Source organism: Hylobates moloch, unplaced genomic scaffold (assembly GCF_009828535.3).
Source record: "Hylobates moloch isolate HMO894 unplaced genomic scaffold, HMol_V3 SCAFFOLD_42, whole genome shotgun sequence".
Taxonomy (NCBI): Eukaryota; Metazoa; Chordata; class Mammalia; order Primates; family Hylobatidae; genus Hylobates; species Hylobates moloch.
Genome location: NW_026652317.1, coordinates 264,101 through 288,103, shown reverse-complemented (window position 1 = coordinate 288,103; position 24,003 = coordinate 264,101). Strand labels below are relative to the sequence as shown.

At 37.8% G+C, this 24,003-nt stretch overlaps 1 protein-coding gene across 14 annotated transcripts in view; it reads left to right on the top strand.

Annotated features, from left to right (window-relative positions):
• LOC116463573 (C-Jun-amino-terminal kinase-interacting protein 4) overlaps window positions 1–24,003 on the top strand; it is a 165,472-nt gene that overhangs the window by 109,739 nt on the left and 31,730 nt on the right. For 8 of the 14 annotated variants that reach the window (XM_058434731.1, XM_058434730.1, XM_058434729.1 and 5 more), the window contains 12 exons: window positions 2,744–2,865; window positions 8,227–8,238; window positions 10,051–10,108; window positions 11,143–11,295; window positions 12,105–12,156; window positions 15,481–15,611; window positions 17,590–17,646; window positions 18,691–18,864; window positions 20,593–20,722; window positions 21,771–21,860; window positions 22,083–22,250; window positions 23,366–23,537. In XM_058434731.1, coding sequence (XP_058290714.1) covers window positions 2,744–2,865; window positions 8,227–8,238; window positions 10,051–10,108; window positions 11,143–11,295; window positions 12,105–12,156; window positions 15,481–15,611; window positions 17,590–17,646; window positions 18,691–18,864; window positions 20,593–20,722; window positions 21,771–21,860; window positions 22,083–22,250; window positions 23,366–23,537 — 1,319 coding nt within the window. The remainder of the gene's footprint in view (window positions 1–2,743; window positions 2,866–8,226; window positions 8,239–10,050; window positions 10,109–11,142; window positions 11,296–12,104; window positions 12,157–15,480; window positions 15,612–17,589; window positions 17,647–18,690; window positions 18,865–20,592; window positions 20,723–21,770; window positions 21,861–22,082; window positions 22,251–23,365; window positions 23,538–24,003) is intronic. The other 6 variants (XM_032146753.2, XM_032146751.2, XM_032146748.2 and 3 more) reach the window with 1 other exon arrangement.

Here is a 24,003-nt window from a genome sequence, read left to right as displayed (position 1 = left end):
TATAGTAGATGAGGATATAATGCCTAAACCACCATCCTTTCATCCTCTGAATATTATTATATTTCAAATTGCTACTTAAATTCGTTATTTATATCAGTATGACTACATAAAATTAACCTGTAATTCTGCTTAGCCACAGAATACAGTATAATTGCATTTAGTTTCTTTTTTTATTTTTTTCCCTCCTCCAAGACGGAGTCTCGCTCTGTCACCCAGGCTGGAGTGCAGTGGTGTGATCTCGGCTCACTGCAACCTCTGCCTCTCAGGTTCAAGCAGTGCTTCTGCCTCAGCACCCTAACTGGGATTACAGGCGTGCGCCACCATGCCTGGCTAATTTTTGTATTTTTAGTAGAGACGGGGTTTCACCATGTTGGTCAGGCTGGTCTCAAACTCCTGACCTCATGATCCACCTGCCTTGGCCTCCCAGTGCTGGGACTACAGGCGTGAGCCACCGCGTCCAGCCCATTTCATTTCTTTTACAACTTTTTGTTCTTCTGAAATTAATAAAGCCTTGGGTTATTTTGTTTCTTTTCCTTATGTTTCTGTGGACCTGTTACTAAATCATTGGCAGACACTATGCAATTCATAAATGTAAAAGTCCCCAATATGACCAAACACAAAACCTGTCTGTTTCCTAGGGCTCACTCTCCTGCAGCCTCCTATTCCCATTCTCCAATTGAGACTGCTGTCATATTTGCTCTGGTTCTGGAATATGCCCTCACTATCATCCCTGGAATTCTTTTCACCTTTCTCTGTTGTATCTTTTGTTTCCTGGATGCCACATCATCCTGCTTCTTGATTTATGCCTTTGTTTTGATGGAGCATATCCTTACTAGGTTTCCGGGCAAAGGGTGCGTGACAAGTTAATTTTTTTTTTTTTTTTTGAGCACTATGTACTTGAATGTTACAAATTTCATAAGAAGACATACTTGATAGTTTGGCTAGATAAAGAACTATGGGTTGGGAGATTTTTTTTTCCATCAGAATTGCAAAGACATTACTTCATTTTCATGTTGAGTTCAGGGTGTTGTTATTTGAGTTCTTGCTTATTTTTATATACTCTCTGAAATCTTTTAAGATTGTCACTTTCTTGATTTTTTAAAAATTAATGATGCTGTGCTTGGTGTAGGGGTCTTTTTTGTATCTTCTTATAGGAAGTTAAGTCTTTTCATCTGAACATTCCTATCTTCCAGTTCTGGGAAATTTTCTCTCTTTCTTCTTCTTCTTGTTTCTTCTGCTCTCGTTCTGGAACGCCTCTTAGGTATGTGTTGAACACATCCTGGAGTGACTGTCATAATTTATTTTCTCCCCTCTTTCGTATCTCTTTTATTTTGTACGAATTGCTGGCAGATTTTTTTTTAAATCCTCATTCTTTTTTTTTTTTTTTCAAGTTCTTTTTCTTGGTTGGTACTTTTTATACCATCTTGCTATTTTACGAGTGCAACATTTATTCTGAAGAAAATTAAGTGCTTTGTTTTTTTGTTGTTGTTGCTGCCTGCATTGTCTTTTTTTGCTCTTAGTGTCTCTGTCACATCCTCTTTGTTTTGGGCCCTTTCTTTTATAATAGAGGCCTTCTTTAGACATCTGGTACTCTGTGGCTGTTTTATTCATACTTAAGTAAATAATGCTGATTCTCCACTTTCCTGCCTTAACATTTAAACTTGGCTTCCATTATTAGGCAGCTGTGTCAAGAGAAGGGAGGTCTCACTGTTCTGGAGGATTGTGTCTAGGTCCTGTACTGCCTTTTGCACAGTTTTTTAAATCCTGTTCTTCTGTTTCATGTTCCTCCCTGCATGCCCTCCCTGTGGTTGCTGGTACCTTCAAGTCCTAGGCCTTTCAGGGGTTCTGGCAGCATATTGACCTCCTCCCTAAACCCCAGTGGCTTAGGTTTCAGTTTTCTCTGGTCTATTGAGTCACTTTCTACTGTTTGCCCATCTGTTTTCCATCCTACAGAATTTTGTTCACATTTCGTCTGCTATAGTTTCTTTTTCTACTCTCTTTGTCCTTTTGGGTGTATACCTTTTTAATTTCTTAACTTTCATTTTAGTTGAGCTTCTGAGTTATTAGGTGATAAATGACTATGTTCTCTCCACCATATTTAACTGGAAATGGTCTACAGAGTTTTTTCTATTAATAATAGTATTCAGGCACAAACATATACACTTCCCCATTCCCCTATACACCCCTGCAAAATATGGCATATAGTATATATGCTGTTTTGCAACTTGATTAAAAAAAAAACCTTTGTATAATGGGTTTCTTTAGTTTATAAAGCTCTATTTATGTTTTTAACCTTAAAGGTAAAAATTTTAATTTTATATGTGTATAACTTACCTCATTTGTCCCCTGTTAATGGTCATTTAGGTCATTTCAGTTTTTGCCACTATGAGAAATGCTACTCTAACCGTCTTTTACATACCTAATTGCCTTCTTGTGACATAGGTAATTTATGGGAAGCACTGAGACCAGCACCTGGTATAGAGCAGAGGAGCTGCCATTATTGCTTGTGTTTGCTGGGATCACACAACAAAAACATTCTATAGTTTCTTCACCAGCTATTTCCGTGGAGCTTAGTGAGAATTTCTTAGGAAGCCTTTGAGAAATCTTTTTAAGTTATATTTTGTAGTAAACATAAATTATAGGTAAGAAAGTCCTATGTAGCTTAGCCTATTGTATTCATTTTACAGCGTCAAAAAAGTCTTTTGTCATTTGTTGATTTGGTTTTGTTGTTCTTGTTGCACAGCACTCCCACCAAAGGCATAGAGAACAAAGCTTTTGATCGCAATACAGAATCTCTCTTTGAAGAACTGTCTTCAGCTGGCTCAGGCCTAATAGGAGATGTGGATGAAGGAGCAGATTTACTAGGTATGATAGCTCATCTGAAGAAGTCTCATATTGTTTTTAAAATTGATTTTTTAAATGATTTAATTGAAAAGACCTTTAAAATGTCCTCAACTGCTCAGTGGTACAGGGTTATTGCCCTTTTAGGTAATTATTGGAAACATATTCTTTGTGATCATGAAAGTTTTAAATGAAAGCACCTTTGCATATGGATATGCTTAAAACTGAATTGCATTTAAATTCATGTTTTGAATTCATACAACACAATTTATTGAACTCCTGCTATGTTCCAAAACAGATAACTACACATAAGAACATGGAGGTGTGTGTGTGTGTGTGTGTGTGTGTGTGTGTGTGTGTATGGATTGATGCCTAGTTATTCCCTGGCTTACATAAATTTCATTATATTCTGTTGACTTTAATTAAATAAGCAATTATAACACTTGATTTTTCTAAGTTTTCACAGAGTATATTATGTTTTAGCTCTATGGTAAATATAATCATTTTAAAGTTTGTGTTCTAGAAGAATACATGGTTTGAAAAGAATATTGCATTTGGCTCTTAGACTATTTGCCTGCTGACCTTTGCCAAGTGTCTTAACCTTTTTGGACCTTAATTTCTTTGTGTGTAAAATGAAGGAGCTGGACCCTAGTTCAGGAATCTGGCAAACTGCCGCTTATGGGCCAAATCCAGCTGACCCCTTGTGTGCGTGTGTAAATAAAGTTTTATTGGAACACAGCCACCACCATTTACTTATTGTCTGTGGTTGCCTTTGCCTACCAACAGCAGAGTTGAGTAGGCAACTGAAACCTAAAGCCTAAAATATTTACTGTCTGGCCCTTTATAGAAAGAGTTTGCCAACCCCTGCCCTAGATGATCTCTGAAGTTCCTTTCAGTGCAAGGTTCTGGCTCATATGAATTAGTTTTGATATACCTTCCTTGTAACTTAAGACCCTATAGAAATTAAAAACTATATGGAATTAAAAATATATACCTTTGGAGATACTAAGCTAAAAAAATTTGTATCTATTGGTATAATTATAGTACAGACTACACTGTTCTCAAAAGTTTTCGTTTGTTAATTGTTATGACTTTGGAGTGGAGTGACATTGCTTGCATTATTTTATGTTAAATTTATTGATTGCCAGTTATGTCCTTGATGTTGTAAAGTGTTTTTGAAGGAAAACACAAGTTCTATCTAAATGTCTATCTAGGCTGGTTGCAGTGGCTCATGCCTGTAATCCCAACACTTTGGGAGGCCAAGGCAAGTGGATCGCTTGAGCTCAGGAGTTCGAGACCAGCCTGGGCAACATGGCAGAAAACATCAAAATTAGCCAGGCATGGTGGAGTATGCCAGTAGTTCCAGCTACTTGGGAGGCTGAGGTGTGAGGATGGCTTGAACCTGGGAGGCAGAGGTTGCGGTGAGCCTGGGTTGCACCACTGCACTCCAGCCTGGGTGACAGAGCCAGATCCTGTCTCATGAAAATAAATAAGTATCTAGTAAGAGAGATTCAAAGTATTTTAAGTACATATAGTTAGACAGAAAGGGATTGTCACCATTAAAGTTTAGCCAGGCGCAGTGGCTCACGCCCGTAATCCCAACACTTTGGGAGGCCGAGGCGGGCGGATCACGAGGTCAGGAGATCAAGACCATCCTGGCTAACACGGTGAAACCCCGTCTCTACTAAAAATACAAAAAATTAGCCAGGCGTAGTTGCAGGCGCCTGTAGTCCCAGCTACTCAGGAGGCTGAGGCAGGAGAATGGCCTGAACCCAGGGGGCGGAGCTTGCAGTGAGCCAAGATCGTGCCACTGCACTCCAGCCTGGGCGACAGAGCGAGACTCCGTCTCAAAAAAATAAAAGTAAAAAATAAATAAATAAAGTTTAAGTAAAACTTTGGAAGAAATTGAATGAATTGCATTTCTCATGGAGGGCTAAGAAAGTTTTAATTCTTTTTTATTTTTTTTTGAGACATAGTCTCACTCTTTTGTCCAGGCTGGAGTGCAGTGGCGCGATCTTGGCTCACCACAACCTCTGCCTCCCGGGTTCAAGTGATTCTCCTGTCTCAGCCTCCCGAGTAGCTGGGATTAAAGGCGCATACCACCATGCCTGACTAATTTTTGTATTTTTGGTAGAGACGGGGTTTTACTATATTGGCCAGGCTGGTCTCAAACTCCTGACCTCGTGATTCACCTGTCTCGGCCTCCCAAAGTGCTGGGATTATAGGCGTGAGCCACCGCGTCCGGCCTGAAAGTTTAATTCTTAAGGAATACTCCATTTTTATATTTAATTATACATTTTAATTTTAGTTAACATCAAATTATATCTGAAAAGTTTCTTTTAAGACATAATTGGTTTAAGAAACTAACTCCCTGGCAAAATTGAGGAGCAGATGAAAAAATGTTAGAAGAATTTTTAAATGTATATTCAGTGCAGTAAAATTCACCAGAATCGAAATACATCACCCCACAAAATTCCTTTATGCTGCCTGTTTGTATTAACAAGAATGAAGTACTTCTGAATATAATTTGTACACTGTGTTACCTCATAATGCAGTAATGAGTGATAAAATGTTTAAGGTTGGTGGCCCCAAACTTTCTTTTCTTATGAAATATTTGGAAGCCCCATACTACTTAGAAATATCTGTTGTCTTTTAAATCAGTTAAAAGTAATATCCTGATGCTTTGGTTTCTTTTCCACTTTGAAGATAAGAAACAGACTACAAACTATCTTTTCCATTTTGTAGATGTTGATACACTTATCTCTAGAATAGTCCAGATTAGAATATTTTAATATATTACTGTAAGTTTGGTTACTTATGAATATTTTTGGTCGAAGATGGTAAATAAAAATGTTCCTGGCCAGGCACGGTGGCTCATGCCTGTGTTCCCAGCTCTTTGGGAGACCGAGGTGGGCAGATCACCTGAGGTCAGGAGTTCGAGACCAGCCTGGCCAACATGGTGAAACCCCATCTCTACTAAAACTGCAAAAATTAGCTGGGCATTGTGGCGTGCATTTGTAATCCCAGCTACTTGGGAGGCCGAGGCAGGAGAATTCCTTGAACCTGGGAGGTGGAGGTTGCGGAGAGCCAAGATTGCACCACTGTACTCCGGCCTGGGTGACAGAGCAAAATTCTGTCTCCAAAAAAAAAAAAAAAAAAAAAAATCCTTGGCTTCTCTTCTGTGTAATGCAGTGATAACAAATTTGAATCATTATATATGGACTCAGTACTTAGATTACTCTTTTTTTTGAGGCGAGATCTCACTACGTTGTGTAGGCTGTCCTGGAACTCCTAGGCTCAAGGAATCCTCTTGCCTATAGCCTCCCAAGTAGCTGGGACTATAGGCTTGCACCATCACGCCAGCACAACCTTTTTCTGATTTTACTAATTTAAAAGGATCTCAACAATTTGTCCTTTATCTTGATCGGTGTCTCATCCCTCAACTTTCTTATTTAAAACTCTTTTTGCTGGGTTTCTGTGATACCAACTTGCCTGTGTCCTTTCCTGTCTCGACTCTTACCTTTTCAGTCATCTTAACAGGATCTGCTTCCTTTGCTCATCTTTCAGGTATCAGCGCTCCTGTCCTAGGCCTGATACTTTGTTTGAGAAATCATGTTTGCTCTCATTGTTTCTTGGTTTTCATGGCTAATTACTCCCAAGTTTTTATGTCCATCCCAGATCTTTTTCTAGAGCCCAAGACTGTTATTTCCTAATTGCGTACTAGACACCCCTAAGATGACTTGGAGGGCTTTAAGTTTGACATGTATAAAGCTCAGTTTGTTATCTTTATTGTTCTGTCCCCCAAGGCTGCTCTTGGACCAACAGGCACTGTTTCAGTGAATGAATAGCTCTCCATCCTGCACCTGCCACTTTCCCTTACAGCCAGTCGCCAAGGCTTGTTTGTTTCCTCTCCTAAATGTGTGTGTATACATACATACATATATATATATATATATTTTTTTTTCTTTTCTTGCCTTGCTTAAGTGATACATCCTCCAGGAATTCTGCCTTGATCCCCTAATTAAAGCTTAGTTTTTCTTGAAATGTATTCCCATGGCACTGCATTTTATTATACAACTCTTCATACTTTACTGTTATTTTTTAGGTACCTGTCTCCCTGGACAGACTATCAGCTCAATGTGGCTGAGACAACTGTGTCTTTGTTCACTGTTGCATATTTAGCACATAGCAACTGAGTGAATGGGATTGCTAAATAGTTCTGACAGTTTTGTTTCACCTCAAAATCGGTGATTCTTCTCCTTTTGGGATTAAAAATTCTTTACAGGTGAATTTGTAAGAGAGCAATGTACCTTTGGAAAAACACACATGTAGAACTAGATAAAATTGTGCATCTTCTCAAGGGATTACCATATAACTCTGAAGCTCAACTATGGACCTAGCTTTAGAATCAGTGTTAAAATCCAAATGAGACTTCTGTGATTTTAAAAACTGTCAGGCAGTTTTTTATTTTTTTTGCTTGTTTTTAATAAGTAAAGTTTTCAAATGTATTAGACCTAAGTTTGTGCTTCATTTAAGTCTTGAATAGAAATGAGGCCACTTTATGTTTTTCTTATAAAGAGTTACTGATCATTTCAAAATGAAATTTTAGATAATCCTATTGGTTATATATTCAATTTATACACCATATATTAAGATAACTCTTCATTGGGAATGTGTATATTTAATGTAAACTTTATTTATTTTTGCTATCTCGGAAAGGCTTTATTTCTACTTCATCCTGGTCTCATGCAGACTCAAAGGCACCATCATGTGTTTCCATTTGGTATCCTCATGACTTTTTGTACTGTTTTCCCTTAAGAGTAAACTCTGTACATTGCCAGTTAATCTTTTAACAATAATTTTAAAATGTTGTTGCTGTTGTATCATTGATGCAAAAAGACCAACAATAAAAGTACAGTACAAGGAAATTCACAACATAGTATAGTGGGACAGACCGAGTCACATTTAGGTGATGGTGAGGACCCAGTAGCAGTATATTCATGCACCCGAAGACGTGCAAGCCAAGTAGGATAATATATGGATCATACAGTGAATTTTCTAAGCCCACTGAGGACTTTGTATCTTTTCAAAAATGTCCTGTATACCCTCCAGTTTACAGAATATCTGTCTTGTCTACTGGCTTCATGGCTAATGTAAATTTTAGAAACTGTATTATAGGATTTGTTTTTCCTGTAGCACACATTTCAATTTTTTTCCTTTTAATAAATATTTACACTTCATTGTGTTTAGTTAATGGTTTCTCTACATCTTGTCAATTTCTTTGTTTCTTCTCTCTCATTTTAAAGTAAATGAGTTTAGTTCTTGCTTTCTGAAAACAATCTAATTGAGATTCTCATTCATTTTTCTCTTGGGCTGCTTACCTAGGGGAATATTCTGGTGTGTATGATTTTGAATATTTTAATATTACTGCTTTTTAAGCTAGGTGTTCTTGGCTGCTGTTCTCATCTAATGCTTTCTCATCATTTTTTTTCTGCTCAACTATTTTTTTGCCTTTCATATATTTTCAGCTTTCACGCTTATCTAAGTGCTTGAGAGTTTATAGCAAACATAGTTACTATATAAACTTTTTTCAACCAGTCTACATTCTTATTTCTTCTATCTCTATAACTTTATTAAAAAGTTAACATTCCCAGCCATTGTATCTACAAAGGAAGAAAAAGATAGCATTAGTGTTTAAAGCAAATATCTTGCCGAAGATCATTTTGGAGTTAGAATTTGGAAACTTTTTTGGGACTTTTATTTTGTTTTGTTTGGTTTCAGTTTGTGGATAATACATAGGTAGATGATTAAGTCATCTATTTCTGATATTTAATTCTTTCTGGTGTAAGTACCCTGATCTTTGAGAAAATTAGAATATAGACAAAATGTGAGTCCAGGTGCACAGAATATGTAGCATTCCTAGGTTGGCTGTATTTGTTTTAAGTAATTTTTAAATCATTTGGAAAATTACCTTTTTTAAAATAAAGGGACATGTTAACTCCTTTGTCTTATGTAGTTTTCTTTAGAAAGATTTCTTTCCTGTTTACTTGGGTTATGATTATTACTTCTTCCATTGTATGTGATTTTCCAACATTATTAGCTCACAATTCCTTGAAGATGAGTGACTGGTGGGTTTTTTTTTGTTTGTTTGTTTTGTTTTCCTTTGATTTTTTGTTTTTTGAGTGATATTCCCTAGTGTGTTATTTCATATCATCAGTTTCTTAGGAAAAGCAAATTAATAGCTTTCTTCTCCCTAAAGACCACTCCATTGGATCTTGCATTGGATGCTCTATGTGTTTATCTCACAGTAGTTATTAAAATGCCAAACACGATCAAAGACATTCACTCAAGTGATAACTGAACATTATTATTTTATAGGTGGCACTTTGAAGGAAAGTTTGTATTGTTGATTGAAGATTTTCAGTCCAATTATAGTTAATTTTATTGCGAGAAAGAATTGGTAAAGCATTTTTTAGGTATATCAGCATCCTTATGAATGAAGGAAATCATCTTTATTTCTGTCTTTTGCACATCATTATGCATTAAATCATAACATTGTGATTCCAGATGTTTTTCATATCATGTATAAAACTTTATAGATTAATAATCTGTTTTCATGCTGTTTCTTACGTAAAACATTTCTTGTTCTTTGTTTTTGCTTTACATGGAATGCATGGGCTTTAAGACCATAATTTCTTTGGTAAGGTTCCATCTGCCTTGGGGTTCTATCTTTCTTTAGCCTTGTTTTTGCCTGTTCTCCATTAATAAGGTCTAATTTTTAGGCAAAAGCCTACAAGGTCAGGTGTGATTTAGAAACAATTTCGATCCATATTAAAGCTATTCTTTTTTACCCTGTATAATGTTGGAATATTAGAATATTTGGCAGAAAAGTCTTGATGCTTTTGAAATACTATCTATGAGAAATATAGACTAACAGATATTGAAAATTGGCCTCATTCCCTAGCAAGCCGATCCAGATTTAAAAAAGAAATTGGCCAACAAAATCTTTAGCCTTGTTCGTAATGAATAATTATTTATAATTTTATAATCTATTAAAGTAGTCCATCAAATGAAATTATAGACAAAATAAGATTAATAAAGGACAGATAAAATTTCTAAAATAAAACTTGTGACTATAGCTTATATTTTAAATGTATATAATTATTGATTCATTTATTTTCAAAGTCTTTATCTTTTTTCTTTTGATAGGAATGGGTCGGGAAGTTGAGAATCTTATATTAGAAAATACACAACTGTTGGAAACCAAGTAAGTATATGTGAAATTTTAACAGAAGATAAAGAATTTTCTTCTTGTCCAAGTCAATGACACTTCATCATTTTAACATAGTACTAATGGCATCCCCCTGTCCCATCTCGTTCCCCAACTCTGAGTATACACACACACACACACACACACACACACACACACACACCCCAATGTTGGGACCTCCATTGCCCTGATAGATGTTTCCTTGCCCTGTTTTTTTGTAGAAACACAGATTGTCATCTCCTTTTCACTCTATAAGTATCCATGCCTTTTTCTTAATCTTCTGGATTTGTCCTGATTTCACACTTTTTTTTGCTCCCTCCCCTAAGATTTGTCTATTTTCTTATCTCTTCTCCTGGGGTTTCATTTCCACACAAATATTTTGATGTATACTCAGCCTTCCTTTTCAGAGCTGTCTTCCATAGCTGTGCATTCTTGGGTGCAATTTGTGGAGTCTTAAGCCCTCAGACACATTTAGTGGGACAGATCCCCAGTCATGTGGAATAGCTGACTGGATTCCTTTGTCAGTTTGCTGTGTCAGAGCAACTTTGGAACATCTGTGTATATCCAAGACAGAATGCAGTTATAATAAGGTCCTATGCCCACTATACCCAAAGGAACTGGATCTCAGGTTTTTTTCTTCAGTGTAAACTGTCTTAACTTTCCAGTTTAGACTGTTTTCTCATTATTTATTAAAGGTAACATCAAGGAATAATTTTACTTTATTGATTGGGTAATATATTCTCAGGAATTATTAAGAATAGTAACCTTTTGAATGCTATTTTTAAAATTTAATCTTCTCACTTTTTAGTAATTGATGGTCTGTCTCGTTTTATTCATTTGATAAATGAGTAAAACCTTAGACTGTTGCTTTGTGTTCTTTTTGCATTTGTCTACAAACAACATTGGGTAGAATATCTTGAAGTATTACATTATTCGTCTTTATGGTTGTACAGTTTAGTCTACAAAGGAATAGCTGAAAGATGGAAAGAATATTTATTTGTAATAATGCACTTGAAATATGTGTTTCTTAGAAATGCTTTGAACATAGTGAAGAATGATTTGATAGCAAAAGTGGATGAACTGACCTGTGAGAAAGATGTGCTGCAAGGGGAATTGGAGGCTGTGAAGCAAGCCAAACTGAAACTAGAGGAAAAGAACAGAGAATTGGAGGAAGAGCTTAGGAAGTAAGTTTTAACTGTGTTGTTCTAAACCAAACTCTTTGCCAGTTATGCCACAAAGGGTTACAGATGTAACCCTCAGACTGAGACCTTCTGTCCACTCAAGCCTGGAAGGCCAAGAGCTGCCTGGGAGAGGGCAAAGTGCCCCAGCCCATTGCCTCTGCTGTGAGCAGGCCCCTCCAGTTGCTAGCCTGTCATCTAAATATTGTCTTTTGTTTTTTGCTTTTTGAGACGGAGTCTCACTCCTGTTGCCCAGGCTGGAGTGAAGTGTTAAGGCCTTGGCTCACTGCAACCTCTGCCTCCCGAGTTCAAGCGATTCTCTTGCCTCAGCCTTCTGAGTAGCTGAGATTATAGGTGCCTGCCGCCACACACAGCTAATTTTTGTACTGTTAGTAGAGACAGGGTTTCGCCATGTTGGCCAGGCTGGTCTTGAACTCCTGACCTCAGGTGATCCACTTCTGCCTCGGCCTCCCAAAGTGCTGGGATTACAGGCGTGAGCCACTGCACCCGGCCTAAATATTGTTATTTTTTATGTCTATAAGGATGCAAAAAGAGTTAGAGACTGTTCAAACATCTTTGTTTTGATAATAAGGAAATGTAAAACATGTTTTTATCCCACTTTCTTTAATACCTGTTTATTTCTGAAAACAATGCTATGATATGATGATACTCCACCAAATGAAGGTGGCTAAATACCGTTTGGGAAAAGAAAAATAATCCTTTAGTGGTAGTTAAAATTGTTGACCTACTCTTATTTTTTTGAAAAGATGAGCTCAATTCAAATAACAAGTTTTGTTTCGTTTTTTCCCCCCTAGAGCTCGGGCAGAAGCTGAAGATGCAAGGCAAAAAGCAAAAGATGACGATGATGTAGGTTTACAGTTTTGGACTTTTTTTCTTACCTTACCATGTTTTGGTATTTCAGGAAGATCTTTCTAAGTAAGCTTTGGATATAATACTGTAAAGATTTTTAAAAGTCAGGAAACATGTTTATGGTCATGAATAGAATAGCTCATGCTTCTACATGGTATCCAGATGCTGAGCTTTCTAGCTCCATGCAGTGTGCTCATTTTCCCTCTGTGCCTCTGTGCTCTTACCTGTATTTGTATGTTCAAGTTTGGGGACCAACCAGGACATTTTGGGGTTTTTGGTTGTTGTTATTGTTGTTTTGTTTCAAATTTTGATTTAGAAATATGAAAGCTTAATAATAAAAATTATTTAACAGTATTAAACAAAAAGATAAAGTCTAGAACTTTAGTACTAGCCAATTAGTTCATATTGTTGTGAACATAAGTACAAAAGAATAAATATGAGGTTCTTGCTAATATCCTTAGCATACTCCTAGTCTATTTTTTTTTTTTTAGACACAGTCTCAGTCTGTCACCAAGGCTAGAGCGTAGTGGTGTGATCTCAGCTCACTACAACTTCCACCTCCCAGGTTCAAGCCATTGTTGTGCCTCAGCCTCCCGAGGAGCTGTATTCTTAGTAAAGGCGGGATTTTGCCTTGTTGGCCAGGCTGGTCTCTAATTCCTGGCTTTAGGTAATCCACCCTGGTCAGCCTCCCAAAGTGCTGGGATTACAGGTGTGAGCTACCCAGCCCAGCCTCGGAATCATTCTTATAACAAATGTTTGCAGGTCAAAGGTCAGACCAAAGATATGTGGTTGTTTTGGACAGAATGATCACTTGGTGCCCCTTCAGTCTCTGTTTTTTAATATCTTATGTAATGATACACACAAAAACATGTAAGACATGCAGGTTGTGAATCATAATAAATTAACATTGTGAACCTACCACCCAATCTGATAATCAGAACATTACTAGACATTGAACTATTCTGTGTTCCTCCCCTGCAGAGAAAGCTGCTATCCTATATTTATCATTTGCTTAACTTAAAAAAAAAAATTTATCATATCACATATGTATATATGGTTTAATTTTTCCTTTTTTGTATTTCACACTATATTTAGTCTTGGAGACCAGCTTCTTTTCCTCAGTGGCATGTTTTTGAGATTCATCCATGTAGTACAGTGCTGTAGTTATCATTCATATTCACTACTTTATGATATCCCATTGAATGAATAGTCACAATTTATGTATTTATTTTCCTGTTAAGGAATACTTAGTTTGTCTCAGCTTTTTACAATGCTGTTGTTACATACATTACAGTACAAGTCTCCAGGTGGGCAGGAGCAGTAGGCTTTCCAGAGTACATACCTGCTAGTGGGCTTGCTGTGTTATAAACTTAAGATCTTTATCATTTGTTGTTTAACTTTATTGAAAGGAGAGGCCCAGGTTCTATAACAGAACAACAAAGGAGGAGGACTACTAAGGGCTAAGCTTAGCGTCTTTCTTACTGTCCCAGACCTTTCAGCTTTGATCCAAAATGTGGATAATGAAAGCCTATAGGACGTTGACTTGAGCCATGTTCCCTTGAGGTCTTACCCCTATGCTTACTCTATATTCACATATTCTGTCTAAGAGTAATTCTGGCTAATACAATTGTCTCCATCTGTTTGCATTTATGTTGGTATTTTAGCGACTCTTATAGTTGAGTACCTTGGTAACTAGGCAGTAAGTTTACCCTTAATGCTGGTCTTGGGTGAGTATATGGTTTGGTAATTTGAGATAAATGGAACTAACTTATAACTATTTTCTGAGTGACGATTGTTACAGAACATGAATTAAAATAATGTTAGAGCAACATTTTTAGGTGAAACTTACAATAGCGTATTAAATCTATGTAGATTTAACAATTTTGGTTTTAGTTTAAAATCTGCACTGTTCTTTATTTTTATTTTAGTATTCTTACTATGTTTTAGAGACAGAGTCTCGCTCTGTCACTCCTCCAGGCTGGAGGAGTACAGTGACAATCATATCTCACCACAGCGTTGAACTCCTGGGCTCAAGTGATCCTCCTGCCTCAGCCTCCCAAGTAGCTGGAACTACAGGTGCATGCCACCCCACCTGGCTGTTAATTTAATTTTATTTTTTGTAGCGCCAGGGTCTCACTATGTTGCCTAGGCTGGTCTTGAACTCTTGGCCTCAAGCAATTCTAAGCATTTTTTTTTTTTTTAACCTCAGCCTCCTGAGTAGCTGGGATCAAAGATGTGCGCCACCCCATACGTGGCTAATTCTTTATTTTCTGTAGAGATGGGATCTCACACCATGTTGCCAAGGCTGGTCTCAAATTTCTGGGCTCAAAGTGATACTCCCAAAGTGCTAGGATTATAGGCGTGGACCATCGTGCCTGGCCCTACTGTTTTTTGTTGTTGTTGTTTTGTTTTTTAAAGACAGGATTGCATTCTCTTGCCCAGGTTGGACTGCAGTGGTATGGTCATGGCTCACTGCAGCCTTGACCTCCCAGCTCAAGCAATCCTCCTACCTCAGCTTCCCAAGTAGCTGGGACTACAGGTGTGTGCCACCACTCCTGGCTACAGGATTTTACTATGTTGCCCAGGCTGGTCTCAAACTAAGCTCAAGCATTCTACCCGCCTCAGACTCCCAAAGTGCTGCGACTACAGGCGTGAGTCACTGCGTCCAGCCCCCTACTATTCTTTTTATTTTTTAGCTTTATTTTTTATATATTTTTAAGAACTATGAGAACAGACCCACACTACTCTTTATGATTTCTTTATAATATGTTCAAATATCTGTGTATATATTCAGAAATTAAATTGCTGCCTTTTATCTTTGTAGTCATGAGTGATTATTTAAATCTCTTTGTTGGCTGGGCACAGTGGCTTACACCTGTAGTCCCAACACTTTGGGAAGCTGAGGCAGGAGCACCACTAGAGTCCATTATTTCAAGACGAGCCTGGGCAACATAACAAGACCCTGTCTCTACAAAAAAATTTAAAAATTAGTCAGGCGTGTTGGCATGTACCTGTAGTCCAAGCTACTCAGGAGGCTGGGGTGGGCAGATTGCTTTAACCCAGAAGTTCGGGGCTGCAGTGAGCTATGATTTCACCACTGCACTTCAGGGTGGGCAACAGATCAAAACCCTGTCTCAAAAAATATATTTAAAAAAAAAAATCTCTTTGTTGATTTTGTTTTTATAAGGCCATTTTTCTTTAAATGATCTACTAGATTAAAAATTAAGGAATGCTTAAAAACTGAAAGACTTTGCATAACTCTGAGATGAACACCAAGACATTTATAAGCTTCCAGAATATGTCATTTTCTTGTCATTATAGAGTGATATTCCCACAGCCCAGAGGAAACGGTTTACTAGAGTAGAAATGGCCCGTGTTCTCATGGAGCGAAACCAATATAAAGAGAGATTGATGGAGCTTCAAGAAGCTGTTCGATGGACAGAGATGATTCGGTTTGTATGACAAGCACTCCATTATTTTCCTATTATTATTTTGTAGGTTTGAATATTCCTTCATTTGGAACTAAAGTCCTGCCCTGTGAGATCCAAGCCCCTTTCTCTGTTTACTAGGAGAGACTTTCTAAAGTAACACTCAGAATTAGCAACAGAATGTGATCAAAGGAGGTGCTTTTTGGGCCAGTAAGGGATCTTGGAGGATGTTACCATGACCTCTAAAAGGCAATTATTATTGCTTAGGAATGATGGTCATTTTTCAAGTATAGAAATCAGTATTACTTTCCCGGTAATGTCAGGAAAAGATCACAATTTCATATGTAACACAGGAAAATAAATTATTTTGACTCAGTGTCTTTCTGTAAGATACTCTTGCTTGATTTCTTTCTCTCTTTTCTAACTGTTCATGCCAAGTACACCCGTCCATTGGTATCTTTCAGTCGGTTGACTCCTAAATCTCACCCAATGCTGCCATCTAATGGTCATAGTCTCAGTAATAGTGTTTCTTTAATTTAGAAAGAACTCGTGAAAAGTTTGTAAATGAGCTGCCGCCTAATTTACCCATATTTTTGAGTTTGGATTGTCATATCAGATTTACCAATAATAGTATGCATTGACATGTTGTTTTTAAGTTTATGAACACATTCTCTAATTGCCAACTTTTACTTCCTTAGGATTACATCATTTATTTCACAGTTTATGTACCCTTTACCAATGTTATATTAGAATCAAGTGTTTTAACATATCATTTTACAATTTGCTGTAATTGTAACTGCTTATAACTGCCCATAAGGAAGATCAGTATTCTAATTTATATTTATTAGACAAAGAAACTAACCCACTAAAAAGTGTATGTTCTTAACTGCAGTATTTAGTGGATATCGAATAAATAATAAATATTCAAAGAACTGAAAGTGGACTTTATTTATTTATTTGTTTATTCATTTATTGAGATGGAGTCTTGTGATGGAGTCTTGCTCTGTGCCCAGGCTGGAGTGCAGAGGTGTGATCTCGGCTCACTGCAGCCTCCACCCCCTAGGTTCAAGCAGTTCTTCTGCCTCGGCCTCCCTGGTAGCTGGGTTTCCAGGTGTGTGCTACCATGCCCAGCTAATTTTTGTATTTTTTAGTAGAGACAGGGTTTCGCCATGTTGGTCAGGCTGGTCTCGAACTTTTGACCTCAAGTGATCCTCCCACCTCGGCCTCCCAAAGTGCTGAGATTACAGGTGTGAGCCACTGTGCCCAGCCAGACTTCACTTTCCATTGCTGTTTTTAACTCTAGCAGCCAAGTGGTAGTCAACAAATTAAAGGAAATAGTAGCTTACTTTTAACTTCTTCACTGAAGTAAAGAATGTTTTTAATTTAGTTCATAACAAAAAAGTAGTGAAAAGAGAGCTCTGATTATGATGGCAGAATCCCTACCACCTTATAAATCAATTTGGATTATCTTATTTTCTGAAATGTTGTTGAATCACCTGTCAATCCAGTTTATCCTCTTCCCTGCTGTGGTCATCTTTCCAGTGATGGAAAAGTTTTAGTCTTGTGAAAAATGACCACTCAGAATGCCAAAGTTTCAAGCTATTTTGTGAGAGCTCCAAGTATAGATGATAGAGACTTTTATGTAAAGATGGGAATTTACAAGGCAATATTTTAATAAAAGGGAAAGTTAGAGGGTATCTTTTCAATAAAAAATTTTAAATATCATTCAGGCGTGTTGGCTATCTGTCTAGCACGTATTACAATCCTCTGTCGGTAGACTAAGCTCTTTGAGGGAGGGAGGTTATTTTATTTTTCTTAGTAGAATTAAAGTCAATCTTTAGCAGATTGACTGACACATGGTAGGTCAAAGTAACTACAGTATTTATTGAATTTAATTGTTGACTCTCCTCTGTGTATCCCATGAACTTCTTGGGTCTCTTGTTCTTCAGAAAGAAAGGCAGAATACTTCACTGATAAATATTTCTTCTCTTTTCGAATGTAGGGCATCACGAGAAAATCCAGCCATGCAGGAAAAAAAAAGGTCAAGCATTTGGCAGTTGTAAGTATTGAGAAACAAAGATGTTAGACAGCACGTGAGACAAGAAAATTACAGTCAAAATTTATTTCCAGTAATGATTTTATGTCCATTTTCTTTCCTTCATTTTTTTTTTTAAACTAGGGGTAATGGTTAAGTAGCTAAACTGAATTTTTTTTTTTTTTTAATATATAGTGTGCCAACTCGGTAAGGCTCTTCTCAAGGACAAAAAATATGATATCGTAAGCTGCATCATGTTGATTGTGCATTTGTTGCAATCCTCTGCCAAATTTAATTAATGGGGAATTATTTAGAGACTTGAAAATGACCTGGATCCCCGTTAAATAAGTTTCTGATTGGCTGGTTTTGTGATTGTAAGAAACTTTACAAAGTGAAGATGAGAAATTTAGTGCTTGTAGGGTTTGAGTAGTATTGTGTATGTATTGGGCTTGAGTTATGTTTGTGCTAGAAGGTACTATGTGTTTACTGTGATTAAAACTTACCCTTTTTTGGTGAATCTGCTATTTAATGGAACTGTCAATTAAAAAAGAAATAGACCTGAAAGTAGTTATTTAAATTGAGCTTAATCAGAAAATGTATAAAATGTGTGTTAACATGGTAATATGTGTTCTAGTACTTGATTATAATAAGCTGTTTTTAGAACTGGCATACTAAGCTTCCATTCACATCACACAGCCATAACCTTGCTGTTTAACAATCGCTCTTACCTTGCACCAAGTAGGAGCTAGCAAAAAAACCAAAAAAGTATATATTTATTCAGTAGGAGAAGTTTCCTCTACCTAAGAGCTTCTTGCTTTCATTATACAAATTGCTAGTTAAAGAACAGGCACCCGCCATTCTAAGCAGTAGTTTCTCTTCACTGAATGTCTGAGTTTGGCTGTGAGTTACTGCTAAGGCTGCAGCGTGTGACTACAAAAACTGTTTTTGCCAATTTCTAACTCATTGCCTCGTAAAAGTACTCTGAAATTTTCAACATAAAAGTTTGTGGAAAATCAAGGATTGTTTCTCACAGTACATGTGACACACAGACATACTTTCTTCTTTTAGTTTCAGCCGACTTTTCAGCTCCTCAAGTAACACGACTAAGAAGCCTGAACCACCTGTTAATCTGAAGTACAATGCACCCACGTCTCATGTTACTCCGTCCGTCAAGAAAAGAAGCAGCACCTTATCTCAGCTCCCTGGGGATAAGTCCAAAGCTTTTGATTTCCTTAGCGAGGAGTAAGTCTTCTCCAAATTAATCATTATGCTCTAAGTTAGTGCTTCAGAATATTCTTGGCCTCTTATCAGCTATAAGGATTCAGGTAAATCTATAAAACATCATTTCTGGGCCGGGCACGGTGGCTCACACCTGTAATCCCAGCACTTTGGGAGGCCGAGGCGGGCGGAGCGCAAGGTCAGGAGTTCGAGACCAGTCTGGCCAATACGGTGAAACCCCGTCTCTATGAAAAATACAAAAATTAGCCGGGCGTGGTGGTGTGTGGCTGTAATCCCAGCTACTTGGGAGGCCGAGGCAGGAGAATCACTTGAACCCAGGAGGCGGGGTTGCAGTGAGCCAAGATCGTGCCCACTGCTCTAGCCTGGGTGACAGAGTGAGACTCCATCTTAAAAAAAAAAAAAAATCATTTCTGTAACTTGGCTATCTTTAAGTAAATTACTTGTAGTCAACAGTTTTTATGAACATTGCTTTTCAGTTTTTATAAAAGAGAAGGATTTTTTTTAAATGCCTCATTTTTGCTGGTATGATAACATTGATAAATAACTATTAATAGAAATGTTAATGGCTTTTAGAGATAAATGAGCCTTTATCCTAAATGTTTGAACATTTCTGTTGGTGTCAGAGGACTTGGTTTTCCATCCTGACTTTACTACTCATTAGATACAAACGCTTGGGCAAATTAACCTTTCAGAGCCCCCAGTTTCTCTGTCTGTAAAATTAATCTGATAACCTATCTCAAAGGTGGTTGGATCCAATTATACAGTTATCTGTAAAGTATCTGACATATAGGTGGATATGTTAACTGTGGTATATATACATAGCAACTCATCTTATGAAAATTTAAATGGCCAAAATAATGACAAATTATTTTCAAAATCATTTTAATAATATTTTACCTTATAACTCCAAAGTTTACCAAATCAGTTTGCATTTTTATTTTCTGAAACAAGTTAATGGGATCTAAAATCTAACCTATATCAATCTTCCTAAGCAGATATTGATTTGCTTAAGTTTTAAATCACTTCTAGCACATTTTCTGGCATTAGGATATTCTCAGTAAATATTTGTTGAATGAACAACAACAATAAAAAAGCCAAACATACTTTAGAATTTTCCCCTTTCATATGGCCAGCATCTGAAACCTGATATAAATTTGGTGGCTGATGATTCAATTTAATGTAACAAAGCTGCTTGCTAACCTGTTAAAGCTTAGGCACTGAATTCACTGCACAAACTTAAAAAGACCAGCTTTAGTATAACACTTTTTTTGTTTGTTTGTTTGTTTTTTGAGATGGAGTTTTGCTCTTGTCCCCCAGGCTGGAGTGCAGTGGCACCATCTTGGCTCAGTGCAACCTCTACCGGGTTCAAATGATTTTCCTGCCTCAGCTTCCCGAGTAGCTGGGATTATAGGTCCGCACTACCGTGCCTGGCTAATTTTTGTATTTTTAGCAGAGACGGGGTTTTACCCTGTTGGCCAGGCTGCTCTCAAACTCCTGACCTCAGGCTATCTGCCCTCCTCGGCCTCCCAAAGTGTTGGGATTACAGGCATGAGCCACCATCCCTGGCCTATTATAACACTTTTTAAGGAGCTGTTATAGTTGAAATAAACTAATTTGAAATCATGTAAATTTTTGTTGTTTTTGCTGTTTTAGTGACAGAGGAGAGATAAAACTGGGGATAAATGTAATTAAGTGTATTCACGTAATTAGGAAAATCTTTTTTCCTTTTAGAACTGAAGCTAGTTTAGCCTCACGCAGAGAACAAAAGAGAGAGCAGTATCGTCAGGTAAAAGCACATGTTCAGAAGGAAGACGGTAGAGTGCAGGCTTTTGGCTGGAGTCTGCCTCAGAAGTACAAACAGGTAATATGCACATGTGGTAAGAGCATCCAGCAGGAAAGAAGAGGGCGAGTTGAGTGTGCCTGGGCATGAAGGATTCACCGTATGCATCCCAGCCCTGCTCATCTCAGCCGCATGGACTGGGCACACATTTAAGTGTGGAGGGTGGTGGTTTTCAGGCTGTTTTCTAGAGCTGTAGAACTCAAATGAAATGCTCTGAGTCTGTGAGGAGGGGAGGAGTCAATAAAGGGTGGCTAAGTGCATGGAGTTTGAGGTACCCACTCTGCTGTAACCAGAGCGATTCTGGTTTAATATTTGAAGATTTCATTTTTTAGAAAACCAGCATCATTGTTGAAAAAATCATTGGCATGGAACTTTTCAAACTGTTCATTTAAGATTAAGTTCAGGTCTTCAGGAGCTTTATCTGTCTACTCCATAATTCCTACCCCAAAAGACTCACATGTTCATGTACAAACACATACGCGTGTGCTTGTGTGCGCATATGTGTGAATTAGAGCCTCTTTTTGAGCTCCCATTGTATCCTGTTTATTGAATTGCCTTACTTGACTTTTCTGTTTTTCAAATAAGAATGGCAAAATCGGCTGATGCCTGTCATTGGCTCATGGTGCCTGTTATTGGCTCATGCCTATAATCCTAACACTTTGGGAGGCCAAGGTGGAGGATGGCTTGAGCTCAGGGAGTTTGAAACCAGCCTAGGCAACATAGCATGACCTCGTCTCTACAAAAAATTAAAAAAATTAGCTGGGTGTGTTGGCCTGTGCCTGTAGTCCCAGCTACCTTGGAGGCTGAGGTGGGAGGAGACCGCTTAAGCCCAACAGATTGAGGCTGCAGTGAGCCATGATCAAGCTACTGCACTCTAGCCTGGGCAGTAGAGCGACTCTGTCTCAAAAGAAAAAAAAAAACAAAAACAAACAAACAAAAAAACCTGAACTTGATTTCGAGGAGTAAATAACAGCAGTGCTTGCTCATGTCTCAGTGGATCTGTAAGAAGTTCACACAGTAAGAAGGCTTACTAATGTGCCTTTTTCGCTCCTCCTTCCACCATTATTAGGTAACCAATGGTCAAGGTGAAAATAAGATGAAAAATTTACCTGTGCCTGTCTATCTCAGACCTCTAGATGAAAAAGATACATCAATGAAGGTAAGTTCATTGTGAATTAAAAGGAGATGTTTTCTAAACTCTGGGTAGTTTTTTTTCTAAAACCAAGAAAGTGTAAGTATTACTTCTATGGTGAGGCTATTGTTCATTTTATAATTTTAGGTTATATTAAAGACCTGTATTTACAACCATTAGTTATTTTAAGAAAACATGAAAATTCTGAACATTTCTGACTTAATACTGTTTTCTTTTTCGCCTGAGCAGCTGTGGTGTGCGGTTGGAGTCAATGTATCTGGTGGGAAGACCAGAGATGGTGGTTCTGTCGTTGGAGCAAGTGTATTTTACAAGGACGTTGCTGGTTTCGATCCAGAAGGCAGTAAACAGCGAAGTGCCTCTCAGAGTAGTTTAGATAAGTTAGATCAGGAACTTAAGGTAAGTGTGTGTACTAACATTTGACCTGGTTTATGAGACTATGAGTTTAACTCTTTCATCCAAAATTTGCCTCTGGGTCCAACTTCTAACTGGGATTACTGTGCCCTGGCTTACTGTCCCTCAGCACCCTTTTAAAATCAATTTTATTGAGGTATAATTTACATGCAATAAAGTGTGCACTTGAAATGGGTATAGGTCAGGGTTTTGACACGTGTACACCTGTGTAATCACTACAGTGGTCAAGATAATAGAACGTTTTATCATTGTTCTGCTTTACCTGTTAGTTTTGTGTTGCTGTTTAGAGACAGAGTCTCGCTCTGTCACATAGGCTGGAGTGCAGTGGCATGATCATGGCTCACTGCAGTGTTAACCTGCTGGACTCAAGTGATCTGTCCACCTCAGCCACCCGAGTAGCTGGGACTACACACCCACACCACCACACCTGGCTAATTCTTCTATTTTTTGTAGAGACGTGGGGTTTCACTGTGTTGACCAGGCTAGTCTCAAACTCCTGGCCTCAAGCAGTCTTCCCACCTCAGCCTCCCAAAGTGCTGGGATTATAGACGTGAGCCACTGTGCCAGCCTAACTGCTAGTTTTTCATCTACTAATTAATATTGACAGATGGTTGTATTAGTCTGTATTCATACTGCTGATAAACACATACCCGAGAGTGGGAAGGAAAAAGGTTTAATTGGGCTTACATAGGTAACCTCTGGGGAGGCCTCAGAATCATGACAGGAGATGAAAGGCATGTCTTACATGGTGGCAGCAAGAGAAAATGAGGAAGGAGCAAAAGTGAAAGCCCCTAATAAACCCATCAGATCTCGTGAGACTTATTCACTATCATGAGAATAGCATGGGAAAGACTGGCCCCTGTGATTAAATTACCTCCCCCTGGGTCCCTCTCACAACATGTGGGAATTCAGGGAGATATAATTCATGTTGAGATTTGGGCAGGGACGCAGCCAAACCACATCAGTGGTTGTATTTTTACCCTTCCAAATAATTTGGAAGTAAATTTGAAATAGTATTGCCTTTTACTGTAACAGCACCACCTTATGAATATTTGCACATACATATTGTTTTAAACATTTTTCCTCCTTTGTCTGTACAGGAACAGCAGAAGGAGTTAAAAAATCAAGAAGAATTATCCAGTCTAGTTTGGATCTGTACCAGCACTCATTCGGCTACAAAAGTTCTTATTATTGATGCTGTTCAACCTGGCAACATCCTAGACAGTTTCACTGTTTGCAACTCTCATGTTCTGTGCATTGCAAGTGTGCCAGGTAAGAGTGAGTCATGCGTTTCTCTGCCCTCCCCTCCCTCCATACCACCTACCTGCTGGGCACTGATGTAGCAGCTGAAGATGCAGTTCTGTACCTTGCTGTCATGAAGCTTATGTTCTAGTTAGGGAAGATTAAAAAACAAACTGGAAACCATTGAATAAAGAAGATATTTTCAGGTAGTGAAAAATACTGTGAAGAAAATAAAACAATGGGAATATGAGAAAATAACTGGGAGCCAGAGGACTGTTTGGATTAATTAATAAGGAAAGGTCTTCAAAGTTTTGGATTAAACGTTATGTGATGTTAAAACATTAGTTTAAAAATTAAGGAAGTGTATGTGATACATCCATATGTTGGAATATTATTCAGCCATAAAAAGAAATGAAGTTCTTTTTTGTATTTTATTGTGGAACACTTAATATGAGATCTACTTTTTTTTTTTTTTGAGACAGAGTCTTACTCTGTC